This window comes from Homalodisca vitripennis, chromosome X (assembly GCF_021130785.1).
Source record: "Homalodisca vitripennis isolate AUS2020 chromosome X, UT_GWSS_2.1, whole genome shotgun sequence".
Taxonomy (NCBI): domain Eukaryota; kingdom Metazoa; phylum Arthropoda; class Insecta; order Hemiptera; family Cicadellidae; genus Homalodisca; species Homalodisca vitripennis.
Genome location: NC_060215.1, coordinates 59,721,837 through 59,739,453, shown reverse-complemented (window position 1 = coordinate 59,739,453; position 17,617 = coordinate 59,721,837). Strand labels below are relative to the sequence as shown.

Sequence of the window (17,617 nt, the reverse complement as noted above, 5' to 3'; positions counted from 1 at the left end):
TCTAAAAAAAAATCTGAAAACCAATTAATTTATGCAGACCGGGTTATACAAACAGCAAATAGCGAGCCAGACTCTAATGTGTTAAAAAAAATGTTGTTGATCTTTTAAAATCATTAGATGTCAATATACTTTCCTGCACTAAATGATTATTTAAATGATTATTTAGAGAAGACTGACACTGTATATATTTTAGACCATTTGCTGTGAAAATCGTGTCTGGAAATGTAACCAGTTTTTTCATGAAAATAAAAAATCAATAAACTATTCACAACTTGTTCATAAAATGTCAGGACCAGAACGTATGTGATAATAATTGACAGATTAGTCGCAAACCTTTGAAAATGAGCTTTAGGTAGGTTTCATAGCAGGTGCACTGGCCATTAAAGTGCCTAGGGGCGCCATATTTCCAAATGCAGCCGTATGTCCACAAAGTAACTAACATGGTGGCCGTAAGTGGACCACACCTGAGCACAACATGGTCTGTACTGAAGATTTTGTGTAGGACTTTAGTACAGCCCCGGTATATGGCCTTTGAGAGTTACTATGAAGGAATTAAACGAGAACCCTTTATACACAAGTACACGTAGGCTAGTTTAAATTAATTATTAAAATTGCTTTACTTACATCATAATAGAGCTATAGATTTTTTTTTTAATATTGAAGTTTTAATTTACAATTTGGTGTTGAAAATTAACAATTATAAAAAAATTTTAATGATTTATATAATTTAATAAACATGTTCCTAATTACTACATACATTACATTCAAATAACATTAACTTAAGATTTGTTTTAACTTCAGATTAACCCTTATCAAAGATTTTCTTTACACTCAAGGGATACACAGGGGGTGATAACACTGTTTCAGCATTTTATGTTTAACATGTAAAAACTGTTGATGATTTTTTAAGTGGTCCTTACACAAATGCAAAAGTTAATTGACCAACAAACAAAGTAAAATCACAAGGCACTGTGTATTAAATCTGTTACTAATATATTAATGCTATCACTACTTGGAGATTACAAAAACTAAAATAATGTAACTAAATAATAACTGTAATTATTTAAAACACACACATGCTATATAGCAACGAGCCTACATTCATAGTGCAAAATTAAAACTAAACTTTGATGAGTTAGAATAATACCTCTAAAAGGGCCGAACTCATCAGCAAAAGTGTTGGACCTTGATGCAAGACCTGTGCTACAACAGTGGTTGTATTAAGACAAATCTTGTGTTTTATTTAGAAAACAATTTCTTGTTTATATTATGTTGTGAATTCAACATAATCATCTGGGATGTGTAGGCCAATTTCTATTGTTTAAGATCAAAACCTAATTTTTCTTGAATTTCAGAGAAATTTGTTCTACGAAAAAATCAGTTATCGCTTTTGGTGCGGTCAAAATGGAAGGTTAAAAGAAGTGTTAAAAAATTACAAAATGATAAATTTTGTTACAGGACACATTTTTTAGCTTGAAACACTTAAAACCAATTGCCTGACACTCAATACTTGTATCAATATCAACCAAAAAGACAAAAAGAAACTGAAGATAGTGACTTTAATACTTCTTTCAAGTATCTGGTTTTAAGTGTGCAAAGCTAAAATATAAGGTTCTGTAGAAAAAAGTATCACTTGTTATTCTTAACTCTTTGCTACCTCCCATTTCGACTCTCCACCAAGACTATTGCAAGTGACAACTAATTTCCTTCCTTGCAGAAATTTCTTTATGCATTTCATGAACAACTTGTATGTTTTTATACAATGCAAATTGGCCCTCACCTCCTATTTGGAGAGAGAAATAAAAATTCCTATGCTTTTTCTCCTAAAAGTGCTAAACTTTACCATGAAGCACTCATAATATTTTAGATGTTATTTAAAAAATAGTAAATAAGTAACACTATCTCTATGTAATATTAATTTGTATTCTTGCATTACTTTTTATAACTGTAGATAAAAGTGGGATGAAACAGATAAATTATTATGAGAAACTAATATCTGCAAACAAACTGTGATCATCCAGAACTGAATGTGTCATCATAAGAATTAGTGTTGCTTTATAAATCAACATTATATTTTCAAATTTAACTTGGCATGACATATTGGGTTACATACTGAACTAATTTCATTTCACAGTCCTAAACCAATCACAGCAACCACTGTAAATTTTAATAATCTTATCTGGATTGTGGAATTTTGGCCTATTTCTTTTGAATGTGGTAACAAGAGAAAGCCAGGTAAGACAAATAAAAATCAAACACAAAACCTACTGACATAAAACACTTTCCAACCAATAACCCACATTTTAAAGATATAAACCATTATATTGGTACAAAAGAATAACAAAATCAATGTTCAAAATGAAAAATTAAGTTACAATGCAAAAGTCCAAAACAATTTAGCCATTTTACTGCACACTGCTAGCACAGTGAGCTATGGAGACATAAATAGGGCATAAATTATAAGTTTAATTGTCAGCCACCTTTCCAATATGCATTGCCAGTCTCCAGACAGTGTACCTCAGTTTGACTATACATCTTTCATGTGTAACTGATTTTTTTCTTCAGAATATAATGGGATTGTACTAACCTTAAGAGGTTTTCTCAATCGGTTCCAATATAATTCATTCTAAACTAGCCATAAAAGAAAAAACATTGTAAAAAATTTACACCAAAGTAAATAACTATAGTAATCTATTCCATTTACATGGTTTATGTACTTGTATTAGATATTTTTACTGCAATAACAGTTTGCTGTTTCTTACAAGTTGTCAACTTTTAAGAAACTCCTTGTTGGCACTGTTTATAGTTTGTATCAATTACTTACTATATATAGTAAATCAGACCCAATATAATATTTTATAACTTTTTAATAGAATGTAACTTTCAAAATAGCATAATTTTTTAAATACTAAAAACAAACTTTTTAAACTTAAGAGCTCAAAACATTTTATTTTACTTTATTTGGTTGATATGCTGCATACAATAGACTGCCGTACAAGGCACTTTTAAGAAAGTAATGATGCAATTGTTCTGGCATTCAAATTTGGGGGATATTTCCAAGTCATTGGTGCAGATCACTAAAAACAGAACCTAGAGCAATTGTATGTAATGTGGAAGATTGTGAAGGAAACGGGATTTGTCCAGACATTTGCCATAATTCAACAATACAAACAATCTGTAACACTGTTTCAAGATCTGTAATCTGAAATCTTCCTCACATGGATAACTAATCTTCAGTCAGGAACTACAAATAAGAAGTGTGACTACTCCATGCACACTATCTCTAAAACTTGCACTTTATAAAAACAAAACACTAGTCATTGAAACCAAACTAGGTCACAATAGATCTGCACTGACCGACCAACCACTGAAATCTGACTTATAGATGTCACACCAATATGGTATGATTTGTTTATTTTAGCCTAGATTGCAGTTATGTATTAGGTTAGTTACCCACCTGAGGAAGAGATTAGATTGCAGATCTCGAACTTTGTGTTACTGATTTATAGTAACACTGAACAATAGCAAATGTCTGGAAAACTCCTGTTTCCTTCACATTTTCTTGGCACTCTCCTTCAATGTGGAAGGTTATTGTTATAGCTTTAAACATTTTAAGAATGCTGATAAGGTGCTTGTCCTCTTCTTCTGAAGGGAGGAGATACCATCAAAAAAAACGTTTAAAAATTCTAGATCCTCCTAAAAAAGCCAAAATTTAAAAAATTGGTACAGCCCAGAGGTTTTTTTAATTTTTTTCTAGCTATTTAATGCAACATTTTTTAATTGAAGCAGATACTAAGAATTCTATTGTGCACTTAACTGAATAAATTTCACTCACTATCATCCAATTCTAGTAATTCAACCAGTAATACATATGAAATCCACCTGCCATCTTGAAAAAGATAAAGATCTTGGCACACATTTTAAGTCTTTCAGAATCTGAGGTTTTTGATTTTACAATACTTTAACTCAGACCTCATAATTTAGTTTGTTCAAGCTCAAGTACTTGCAAAGCTGGAGTACTCTGAACCACTGTAAGATACATTTTCTTCTAACATAACATAATACATATTAAGAACTAGTAATTTTCTTTGATATATTCACCAAGCGTATGATTTAGTCTCAAGTGTTTGTATTATTTCCATACTCACTTTCCTCTGGAAGTTCAGGGACATCCTCATCCAGAGCCTCTGCAAAGTTCAGTGTTCCATTGAACAACTTTTGAAACAGTGCCGCTAAAGCCTCTCCTCTTTCTTTTCTTTCAGTACTAAGCTCACCCTTGGTCTGTAGGATTCGCCGATTTTTCCTTTCAAAAGCCTGCATTTCACTATGCTCCTGTAAAATATAAATTACAAATGTGTTAGTTACAAAACCTCAAAACCTTTGGTTACAACTAATGAGTTTTGTAAACAGCAAGTTAATTTACAAACTATTTTTTTAAGTGGAACAATAAGACAGAAAAATGTAAACTTGTTTTTCATATATTGTTACCATTACTTTATACACACACACACACACACTCGCACGCATACACACAAAAACATGCACACACAGCGTGTCACAAACTTCTGTGGGAGATAGTATTCATCATTCCAAGCAAAAAATGTCCTATAAATACAAATCGAGAAATTTTTAGTTTAGCCACTAGCCGCCATTTTGTAATTTTCATAACAAAATTAATATCTTTAGAACTATTGAAACTAAGGAATCCAAATTAGGAAAATAGGTTTGAATAGATAAGAGGAAAATTACAAAAAATTATTGTGTTATTTTCTTGAATATTAACAAAATTACATCTGTTGAAAATATTTCAAGTCAAGCAAATAACAAAAATATCCATATAGTTATAAAAATTGTACCAGACATTAACTATTTAACCATTTTTATTACAACTCCAACGGTACTTGTTTCAATGAAATCTGTCAGTGCATAAGCGAATACTACCACTTTAAAGGTACGCTTGCACAAGCTGGGAGCAACAAACATTTGGTCTTCTTAGAGGCATCAGTTCTAGAGATTTTAATATTTTATAGAATATACAAAATGACAGCTAGCGGTTAAACAACACATTTTTCAACCTATATTTATAGGACATTTTATCAACAACAGATGTTTGTGACACCCTTAAAAAAAAATATATATATATAGTATATATTTGTTGTTAATCATTTTAAATGCCGTACATACAGTCTGTTCAATAAGTATCAGGACTGGTTTGCTGTATCCTCGATAGAGCGGTAGAGGAGGCTTCGACCGGTCGGCCTCGGTAGAGGGGTCTCCCCACCACTCAGTTGCACTTTAATTCAGTCGCCTGCAGGCATGTGTTGAGACAGGAGGTGTATTTTTGACGAGTGATTTTTTTTATAATGTCAGCATGGACCGGACTGTTGAGCAACTCCACGCTGTAAAGGTTTTATTTTAAACTCGGGAAATCTGCGTCTGAGACCCTTGAAATCAATAAACAGGCTTATGGGGATGATACCTTAAGCTGCACAAGAGTTTTTGAGTGGCACAAAACGTTTAAGGAAGGCCAGGAGCTCTTTAAAGACAGTCACTGCGTCGGATGCCCGACGAACGCTCGAACCGATGCTCAGGTGGCCTAAGTGAAAACGGTTTAGGCTCTGACGGACGTATAATCAACGCCCTTATTGAGGAGAATGGACTTTTAGTCGGAACTGTTCCATATTACTGACAGAGGATCTTGCGATGAGGAAAGTGTGCATGAAGCTGATGCCGAAAGTTTTGAGCGAGGAACAAAAAATGTTGTAGGTGAACATTTTGCAAGAAACTTTGGACTACGTCCAGGAAGATGAAAATTTTCTCTACAATGTTCTTAGCAGCGATGAATCGTGAGTGTTCCAGTACGACCCAGAAACAAAACGTCAAAGTTCAGAATGACACATGCAGGGGTCCCCGCGTCCAAAAAAAGCTCAGATGTCAAAATAAAAACCATGCTGATTGTTTTGTTCGGTCAACGTAGAATTGTTCACAAGGAGTTCGTGTCTTCAGAATGAACATCAATGCTGCATTATAAATGGAAGTACTGAAATGCCTGTGAAATGGACTAATGCGCATGCAACCAGCCGTTGCGAAGAAGTGGAAACTTCACCATGACAATGCGCCGTGCCACAGTGCAATTGTTGTGCAGCAGCTGCTGGCGAAATTCGACGAGGCAACTTTGCCTCACCACCCCTACAGACCAGATCTGGCTCCACCAGACTTTTTCTTATTTCTGCAAATGAAAAGGGAGCTCAAAGGACATTGGTTCGACTCCATCAAGACAGTTTAAGAGACGACAACAAAGGTTCTCAACAGTATTCGGAAAACTGACTTCTAGTGGGCTTTTGAAAAGTGGCAGACGCGCAGAACTAAGTGCATCAATGCAGGAGGAATGTATGTTGAAGATTATTAAGTCATTGTAATGATACCTGCTAAGAAATTTTGATTTTTGGAACCTGTCCCGATACTTACTGAACAGACCTGTAGTGAGACGCACATCACACAGAACAAAACACACTAGCCAGTAGGCCTACCCAGTAGGGATAGTTTAACTGCTATATTGTGTACAAGTCTGAAGCTAACAAGAAGTTATATTTATAAAATCACACTTCACTTAGGAGTATTATGAGGTATGTACTGTTTTATGGAACAAACCAAGAAAAATTGTGCAAAAAAGCTGATCTAGGAAACCCACTGATTCATGCATAAGGCGTTCTTTATTTATTTCCCTCACTTTATAAAGTTTGCTGCATGAAATTATAACACAAAAGATGGATTATATCAAGTTTTATGTCACGATATAAATTTGATAGAGGACCGTAAATACAACAAAGTGTGTTTAAATTACTGACACTCCTCAAAACCTAGATGAAAAATTTGGTGACTCACTTTTCAACTGGGGATGAAAAATCGATTAAAAAAGTCAATTGTGTACAGTGGAGAGAAAAAAACTCTCCCATGAAACTAAGGTAACAATGCGGAACTGTAAGTAAATGAGTGATTGAAGTTAATGGAGACAACTTAAACAGTGAAGGAATTGAAAATTTGGTGCAATATTATAAGTACTTTAATTGGAACTGTGACTATGTAAAAAAACAGTGTTAGATGAGTGCTTTTATAGTGTAATATAATTTAAAACTAAATTTTGTCCTTTCACTTTGTTTTTTATATCCCAAAACACCAATTACTTCCTGTATAGCCCTCATATAATTCCTAAATTTGATATACTTGAAAACGGTAAGTTTACCCTTTAACTTATATATTCATTTTTATTTTTATTTCAAGTATCCTGTTATAGAGGATTTAAAACAACAGGCACCACTTGTCTAATCAATTACATGCTGTGTTGTAAACTACAATTAATTCCAACTCAAACAAGAAGACTGAACAAATTCTGTACAAATACAGATCTGGCCTTAACACATTTTTAACACCTTCACTGCTGGTCCATACTGAGTGACAATAAGTAATATCATAAGACAGTAAGTGCACTAGGGTGTCTGTTGCTATCAGTGTGTTAATTGAAACTAACCTTCAGCAGATGTTTGCATAGAGATCCATAGTAATCTTTTAGAAGTGAACGGACATTTTTCTGTTTTTCTGGAGGCAACATTGAGCTGCGAGGAACTGCTATATTAAATTTCTCTGATAAAATTCTCATGGCTTTTGGCAACAAACCTAAAAAAAGAATAATAATCTTAATATAACAATTACAAAATATGAATAAAAAGTTGGTTGGTTTCATATTTAATTTTCATTTCTGTAATTTAGCTTAATATCAAGATGCATTTTAATGATAATTCAATGAAACAAAAATATGTTTACTTATTATATTTAATTTTGCAATAAAGTATTATTGTATGGCTTTTAATAATGAGACCTTAAACATAGGGAATGTATGAGCACATGTCACTTTATATAATATCTTGTTTTATTTTGTACCTTTAGTATTATTTAGCAGTAAAAAAAAAACTTGTACGAAAATTCCAAATAACCAAAACGTGTAGAATATTATATAGAAAAAGAATATGTGTTAAGTTTTTCAGTGGAATTTCTGCAACACGTTTTATATAAAAACACACAAGTTACAAACTAAAAACAGTAGTACGTTAAGTGTTTTTTTTCATACCCTAAAGAAAGTGTAAAAATAATGAAAAAAAAAAAAATTGAAATATAGTGAAACATATACCCTATTAGACAATAACAGTATATGTAACCATAGCTACAAATATCGATTTTATAAGCAAAAAAAGAAAAATACTGTGGAAGCCCAAATTGTTAGTGAAAACCCCCAAAAAATCTACAAATTAGGGCCTATACTGAAATTTGTATTTTTATAGAGAATATATTCCACAAATAAAACTAATTAGGTAATATAAAATAAGTAGAAAATCCAAATATTATGAGTAATAAATTGAATATAACGTAATATGTAACGGGGGCCCTTGTTGCCAAATCTTTGTTAAAAAGATTGTATAGAGATTTTTGCAAATTATACATTTTTTGCATATTTTGTTGGAACACATATCTGTGCATAAAAACATATCAAATATGTTCTGATATAGCTAAAAATTAAAAAGTACATAACGCAATGTGAAACCTAAACATGTTCTCCTTTTGTGGAAAGATAAAAAGCAGTTTATAACTAATGAAATGACGCTATTATTTATGTATATGTTTTTACTGGCCTATATGCTATTCATTATTTTCTCTTAGAATATATAACAATAATATAACATATATAAATAACACTAGAAGGTTCGACAAGCTTATTACAGGGACATAATTATTCTTTATTTGCTAAAAATATTCAAGATATTAATAAATTATTACTGTTTAAATTGTAATATATACCTTAAGAGAACAACTAAAAAAAATTCAAACCTAAAACACAAATATTAGTTTTTCGTATTTAAACATTATTGCACAGTTAAAATGTTTGTATTTAAATGGATGTAGAAGAATCTTATATACCTGGGTAATGGGGAGATCATAAATAAAACTACCTGCATAGTCCTCTCCACAGTGTTTGCAAAAGCTGAGTATTATGCTTATATTGTTGTGCTCTTCTCGATCAGATGTGGTAAGAACAGTCAATATATTTCCCAGTAGGGGCAGGGCTTCCTTAAATTGGAATATTCCCGATGTGATGAGGTCTCCATAGAATCTCAGGTCCACTCTTAGCTTACTGGGGTTCACAATCTAAGAGATAAATAAATTTAAGACAAACATTTAGAGCATTTTCAGCACATCAGAATTAAGCACTATATTTCTTGTAAGAAAATACTTTGTACCATTGTATTTCTCTATAAAATTCCAAATAAAGAATGAAATTAATGGAAAGTGTCAACTCATTATTCTATGTATTGTGTATTTTAACCTCGGTCTAACATGATGTACACACTACAATGGTCAAAATTAAGAGAAGAAATAAGATAGTTAGAAACATGTACTATATAGTTATATCATTATAACTGAAATGAACAACTGTTATCAGATTCAGAAAATCCAAAATAGATACTATAGCCACTAACACTCTAATAATTATCCCATTTCAATTTTGATTTTTTTTTTCATTCTGTTATATCATGTTTCTAGTGTAGTGGATATGAGGTACTTGACTGCAGTTTATTTATGGCCACTATTCAGTTTTTAATTTCACTGAAAAAATATATCCCAATGACTTGGAGAGATATTTTACAAGTTTATTCTGTATGCTCACAAGTTTATTCTATATACTATCATTCAAAAATTAGCAGTTGAAATAGATAAATCAATCAATGATTATTATTATTATTATTATTGTTAAATATACATTTTCTGGCAGAGATTTAATAATTATCACTAAATATGAATATAAATGAAATAATACTGAATCTTGATTGAATTTCATTTGATTTAAGTATTCAATATAATATTAAAGTAAAAAAAAAATGTTTACTACACTGGAATTGTATATTAAATAAAATCAAGTTGGTAATTGACATTGCAGCATAGGAAAAACGGCTGAAAACCAGGAGAATGGTTCATCTGCTTATGTACATTATGGCATTTACAGCCACAGATAGATTGAAATAAACAGGGAAGTCCACAAAATGACATGAAATCACAGAAATAAAGTAATTCAGTAAAAACTGTACTGTGTTGATAAGCAGGGGATAATTTCACCATTGACATAAACAATAAGCTGAGCGCAATCCAGTTGCCAAGTTACTGAGTAGTCTGTCATTGCTGAGTAGGTCAGCAGCAAATTAGTCATATGCTTACAACTGTATTGGCATTTGATCTTGAACAGTCTTCCTCATTATTGAAAGTTATTATTGTTCCTGTCAATTCCAGTGTTAATAATACAGGATGGGCCATAAGTTACTTGACAAAAATGCATTACGATAGTAAGTATTAATTTATTATAAAGTATATGTTAAATATAAATGTTTATAGTTTTAATGCTCATACCAAATAACAAAGACATACCTAAAGTAAACGTTAAAAGTGTCCTCCATTATTTTCTATACACATGTAACATCTTTTAAGCACAGATGCGCATATAGTGTCAGTGATGGCTTTGGTAGATACCTCTTCAATACGTTCTTTTAATTGTTGCAGATCCCTTGGTTTCTCTGAATAAACTTTGTCTTTTACAATTCCCCAAATTTAAAAGTCCTTTGGGGTGATATCGGGTGAACGCGCAGGCCATTCAGTTGTATCTCGTCTTCCTATCCATTCTGCAAAAGTCTCATTCAAGAAATCTCTAGTAAGGAGGTGCACCATCTTGCTGTCAAATTAATTTTTCACGAATATGTTGTAGTTGTTCGAAAGCAGGACTGTTTTCCAACTCAACTGTTATCTCATGTAGTATATCATGGTAATTAACAGCATTAACCGTTTGTTCAAAAAAACGGTTAAAATAAGTCCACCAACAAAGATTCCAGCCCACACACATACTCCAGGGGCATTTAATTCAGTCTTTATGACTAAATGTGGGTTTTCAGAATCCCAGTACACGCAATTATGTCTGTTCACTCGACCATTAAGTTTGAATGTTGCCTCATCGCTCCACAAAATGGATTTATAAAATGTATTGTCAGTTTCTTGTCTTATTACGTACCACTCACAAAATTCCATTCGCTCGTCATAACCATCTTCAATCTAACCTTGCAGGAAAGTAAGCCGATATGGTTTCAGCCCTACCGTTTTTAACATTCTTCTAATGCTACTGCTAGATATACTAAGCTCACTGGACGATCTTCGGGTTGATTTTGGTGGCGATTGGACAAAACTTTTACGCTACAGTTATGACGTTTTTTCTGTTGTAACAGATTTAGGCCTACCTGATCGTGGAAGATCATCTACAGACCCGGTCACTTCAAACCTTTTATTTAGGTTATGAATAGCTTGTCGTGATAATAGTCTACTGTTTGGGAATTGATTCACAAATGACTCTACTACGTCATTGTAATTATGATCATGTAACCACCACTGCTGAAGAATAAAAACACGTTTTCTTATTGGGAGCTTATTATTAAGTTAATATTTGGGAGCGTTCTTATTGGGAGCGTTATTAAGTTAATTATTCATGATTAACTTAATTATTTAGAAAACTTAATCTACCAAAACCACTTCTAACAAGATGCTAACGTCAACATAACTCAAACATAACCTAATACTGTTGTTTTATTGTAACAGCTGACAGGTTACAAATAGAGTTAAATTGATACTGAGTAACTGGTATTGTCAAGTGACTTATGGCCCACCCTGTAGTGCCGCCTTAAAAAAAAACCAGTTGAGTGATCAATAACTTCATCAATGACACGCTCTTAGGATTCACATTGGGATAAGGAGAATTATTTTATGCTGTCACTGAGGAGCTAAGAATCTGTCTAGTCCTCTACTTTTGGCCACTGTCTCTTCCTCACCACAAAACAACTAAGTAATTAGATAAGTGTAAAAGATTTCAAATTTTGGGGGAAAGGACCATACATTTTGTTTGTTTTATATATATATATATATATATATATATATATATATATATATATATATTACAGGTCTCTTACCATTAGTTTAACCGTTTCTAAACTGATTTCACACAGATCTGATTTACATGCATGCAAAATGCTCAAAATGTAACATCTGTACAACATATTACTTCTTTCCACTTTCAATTGCTGAATTAATTTTTTATTGTTTGCCTATATTTACATTATGTTACATATTTACACACAAAAACGTATGTGTGGCAAACAAGATGCTATCACCTAACACGTGAGAATGTAACACCATTTTAGCTGCTGACTGCTGAAGCTGCAGACCTTGTTGACAAGGAAAGAAATAAGTCACGTGACAATTATGATTTTATATGACTAAAAATACCAACAAATGTGAAGAAGAGAAATTACACATTCATTCTAGTGGTAGAATAACAAACTACATTGGAAATCAGATAGATACAGCAGTATTTCTCGCAGTCAATCTAACTTAAGTTCAACATTTAAATTAATTTAAATCGAAATTTAAATAAAAATGTAAAACTACAGCAAAAGCCCCATTACACAGGGATAGTTGACTATTGATCACCCTGTACATTTTGCATTATGCTATTTACGAGTTATATATCTAGGATAAAAGTATAGGATTACCATATATTATAGAAACAAATAATATGATCTCACTATGTCTAACCTCATTTATCGTATGCTATATTTTTTCTCAACCTTTTCCTGCAAGAATTATGCAAATCGTTATGCTCTTGGTAGACCCTATTTCTGATACGGTCTATGTGCACACTGTCAAGGGTCTAATTTTTAAATTATATTTCAAGCAATTGTTTCTTCAAAATTATGTTTTGCATATAGTTTAAAACTTATAAAACAGGGTTTATAAGACTGAAGGTAATAAAATATCATGTTTATTCAAATAAATTCTTACTCTACTTTGACAAAATGATTGGAATTGTTCTAGTGCATATATTGTGTATATTAACAACTACAGAAATTACAAATAATGAAGAAGAGGGAACAAGTTTAAAATATATTAGTTTTTATTCTGTTTGGATAAATCACATTAGCATTTAAAAAGTGTATTGGATTAATTTATAAAGTAAACCACTAACTCAATTATTGATTTAACAGTTTGTATGGCAATACATTTTAAGAGCTATGCTAGCTGTTGATTTTACAAATAACCGCTGAAACTATTTAGTGGAAAAACTAGGTAAAGTTAAAACCCAGAGGACCTGATGCACATCTCCATTGCAATTAAAAGCTAAGCTGTTACTTAAAATAATACACTTTTTAAATAACAGACTATAAATAAATTGACCATATACAAACGAATTTATCTCTGGATCAGGTAACACAATATTTCTGAAATGTTGGTCTTGAAAAGGATACTTAGAAAATACTACATTTCCTTATTATCTTCATACCATAATTTAAAATTTTAATTAAATCATCCACACTAACCCTCTTAACAACCTAGGCAATATACAACAACTTTACCTTTTCATCTTTCTTTAGCGAAAGGGTTTTTGCCCAATGATCCCATAGTACTTTTGAGAATTCTGAATAAGTATTGTGCATTTCACTACAGAGAGCAACTGCAGCGGGTACATCATTCAGTTTCAGCTTGGCCTCAACTAGAGCTGACGCTACTTCACTTGTATACTTGGACAGATTCAGACCAGACATATCTTTCATCAGACTGTCCAGCTGTGGGGCTGTGAAATTACGCTGAAAAAACAATTCTTCATTTATAATTGAACTTGTATCTTGATGTTGCTGACTAAGTCATGTATAATACTCTTTTATTGTAAGCTGATTCCAATTATGTTCTATACTTTATAACCTTCAAATAAAATGAAATAATTTATATGAAAGGTATTGTAATACATACATGCATATACCATATAATATGACATATTTATGAATAGAAATATTCACAAGGCTCATTGGCTTCTTAAAATTATTTATGGGGTTCATCATGGAAAAGGTTAACGGAATACAAAACCAGTGGGGGTTCCTCACCCCAGAAAATGGGGAAGACATCTATTGTCTAAAACATGTTTTAAGCATTTATTATGACCAATTATTATTAGGTTTTTTTAGCTTCAATAAAAAAATCATAAGAGATCCTCTAATGCATCTTACGACCCCAAATATGTAGTTTGGTAAATTTGCACTTAATTATTCCACGACAGACGTGAGCGGCAGGGCAGTACTACACGATGCCACTTATCTGCCGCCAATTCTAGACAATAAATGTTTCTCCTACCGCTCAGCCCTGCTTATTCTGTCATTGCTGTACAACATGTTGGACGCAAACGCGCTTTCTTGGCGTTATTTGTTATAGCTTACCCACTATTTTCTTCTCCAAAAGGTATCTTATCAGGACTGGTGAAAATCCAACTGAAATTTTGGTGTACTAAAAAACCTGGGTATGTTAAACCGTCAAACTTATATTATTCAACAAACCAAACTATCAAGCCTGTTTATAGCCCCACTTTGACGACTGCATAATACTTAAATACATAAAACCCGTTTGTATCTCGGTCACTACCGCTTAATGCGTATCGCTCGTTTAGTCCAATGCAGTTAAATTGTCCAATGTAATGTGGTTTTTTTTTGGGGGGAAAGGGGGCTGTGCCACAGCACAGGAGTAGAACTAACCAATATAAACTCCACTAAGCTAGTGGAGGCAACCCTCAGATGAAGCTCGCGAACATATGTCAATCTTCATTTACAATTTCACGATCCATGTCGCATATAATAAGAAGTTTTAAGATAAATAAATTCTTGAAGTTCTTGGAGACAGAAAATTTGTTTTTGTAATTTTTATGGTTCTCAGAAAAATTCCCGGCTTATTCCCAGTTTCCCGGACGTACTTTCTATCTGACGTAACAAAAGGATTGGATCCATGACGTTTCTCAGTAATGTTTACGTTCCTTTTAATTTGTTTGACTCACCATGTGAAGGAGATCATTGTCCAGAGGGCTTAGTGGATTTCAGAGAATGACAAATCTTCTGATTAATTATTTTGAGTGTTATTGTTTATGCTTCCAAAACTAAAGTTGTGTCAGTCTGCAATCTTTGCAACTCTCAATGTTTTATGTTATTCTAGTTTGAATTATTTGGTATTGTGTTGTGTCTTGCATTGAAACACAATCCTGTTTTTTTCTGGAAAAAGTCAGTCTTCAATATTTAATTTTTTTCATTTACGAAATACAAAAGTTATTTTCAGAGTGAAAAATGTTGCCTTTCAGTGGTATAATACAAATATTAACTTCCCTCTTACTCACTCCCTTCCAATCTCCATGTTTTAATAGGACAGTCAACAATAAATTTTCAAATAGAAAAGTACAGTATTAATTTGTCAGAAAAGAATGTGTTGTGAATTCAGTAAATTTGGTCAGTATTTATGAAGCTTGAAATTGCTGATATCAGTTTAGTGATTATACTGGTAGTCTATTGATAGTTCAACTATTGGCAATTAAAGTTGATGAGATTCATATAAAATTAGTTTTAAAAAGGTTTTTTACCTGGATTTTGTTTGAAATTCCCTATAATTGTTTGAAATTCTGAATGCAGCCTAAGATCATCCATTAGGATGGACTTTGAGGACTTTAAGAGACCGGTCGGCTACTTAGAGGCAATTTTCGAGTTCATCCCACAAGTGAGTTTCTGATGTTCTTCCAGAGAAAATTTGTCTTACCTGTCACGCTGTAACCTCCAGCATTAGGGGTTTTAAAAGTTAAGCAGCAACCTGCCCTTCTGTAGAATGTTGCTAAGTTAAAGTGGTACATCCCTTGGGTTGGGCAGGAGTAAAAGGTCTTATAGGAAGTGCTAGTATAACAGGGGCTCCACTCTGTAGTAAGGTCTTGGTATTAAGTTGTTGAACTAAGGCAGCAACCTGCTCGGTTAGTTCTCTAACCATGCCCTCGAGAATAGAGCACGAAGAACACTGTTTCAGTTACACAAGGGCAGAGGCAGCCTGAGAATAGGATATGTCCTTCTTTGGGGTTTCACCCAAGCCATCTCCTATACTACTTACGAGCATCACCGAAAGACAGTTTCTCACTTGTAACTATTTTAACACATTCACTGCGGATGACAAAATTACCAGCGACAGAAAATACGGGAATTTTTTTTGTTTTTTACTTACCCAAAACGGAGTCAGGATAGCCGAAAGGGTTGTCCAAGGTATCCCGGAAGCTTCGTTGGCCGGAACGGGTGACGTCATGTCCGTGCTGAGTCTGCTCGTCATCCGCACCAGGTGCAAGTTCCCATGTTGTATGTGCTCGCAGCGCACTATGTTTCGGCACAAACACTCGCGAATTACACGTATATAGTACATGAATGACACGTAGATAGTACATCAATTACACGTATTGGGGTGGGGTGGCCCACTGTGGGTGGGGGACGCCGCCTTCACCGTCCCTACAACTGTTCGAACTCGACTCAATGTCTTCATCACATGAAAAATTATCGCCAATAACATTATCGTCTTCCTCCATTATGAGTACATACACAGTCAACCGACACTATAATCCACTCACACAATATCGCAAAGCATACACAAGAAACAAAAATGGTGAACCGGCGACGAATCGCACCAACTGACTCACCGAGACAGGCACACCTTGCTATGAGTGTTACAGCCTTCCCGGGCAACTGCTCAGCTCACATTGAGGCAATATGAAAGCAGCTACCGTATGCTGAGCTCACTCGTCCACCGCCCGGCGTACCATTTTCGCATGACGAACATGCTCGTCATACGCAGTGAATGTGTTAAGCACTTCTTTTGCTTCCAAATATACTTTACAGCTGCGAGAGCTTGAAAGATGCTTGCCGTTGCAGTTGATGCAATGTCCTTCACCACCAGCACAGTCCTTGTCGCTGTGACCAATTTTGCCACAAAGGCTACAGGTCTTAGGGTTATTGCAAGTTTTGCTTGAATGTCCAAAATGACATCTACAACACCTCTGAGAATTTCTAAAATACAGACGAACTTGTAGGAATTATAACCTGATCTGATAGTGGTTGGTGAGTGGGGAAGGGTGAAAGTCAATATATGACCTGGTGTGGGTATCAGTACAACATTTTTAACCTTCATTATTCTCACTAAATCAGTCACAAGACAATCTTTCAGTTCCTCTATTGTACAACATAGCACATCGTGGCAGAACACAATTCCTTTGTAGAAGTTTCATTTCTTGTAAGGATGGAAAACAATTTCTACTTTGTCATAAAAGAATCTCATGGAGAGAAATATCGCAGCCTCTACCAGAATGCTTCCATAACGAAGTTTCCTAATAGAAGACGGCGAGCCGCCCACTCCGACTAGAGCCTTGTTAACAAGGAAGGAGCTCACGTTTGACAAGTTCTGATTTTCATCTTTGTGCTTAAATACAAGAAAAGAGGAATAGGAAGATTTTGGACATTTGTGTTTGTATCTGCACTTTTTCTTTCTTTGACTGCTTCCTCTTCAGATTCTGAAGAGAGAGCACGCTTCTTTTCCAGATCTATACCAGAATCTCTTTATACAGCTCTATTATTTTCATTCAAATGAGAAGGGGTGATAGCAGTCATTCAATATTTCAACCAGCGCATCGAGATTAAAGGTCTAG

The 17,617-nt window shown here is 33.6% G+C and overlaps 1 protein-coding gene across 2 annotated transcripts in view; it reads right to left on the bottom strand.

Moving 5' to 3' along the window:
• Nucleotides 1-17,617, bottom strand: part of LOC124369048 (regulator of nonsense transcripts 2) — a 129,279-nt gene that overhangs the window by 99,382 nt on the left and 12,280 nt on the right. The window contains exons 4-8 of one of the 2 annotated variants that reach the window (XM_046826744.1): nucleotides 13,494-13,724; nucleotides 9,003-9,198; nucleotides 7,529-7,674; nucleotides 4,149-4,332; nucleotides 1,148-1,198 (exon numbers count right to left, since the gene is read on the bottom strand). In XM_046826744.1, the coding sequence (XP_046682700.1) occupies nucleotides 1,148-1,198; nucleotides 4,149-4,332; nucleotides 7,529-7,674; nucleotides 9,003-9,198; nucleotides 13,494-13,724 (808 nt within the window). The remainder of the gene's footprint in view (nucleotides 1-1,147; nucleotides 1,199-4,148; nucleotides 4,333-7,528; nucleotides 7,675-9,002; nucleotides 9,199-13,493; nucleotides 13,725-17,617) is intronic. The other variant, XM_046826745.1, reaches the window with a different exon arrangement.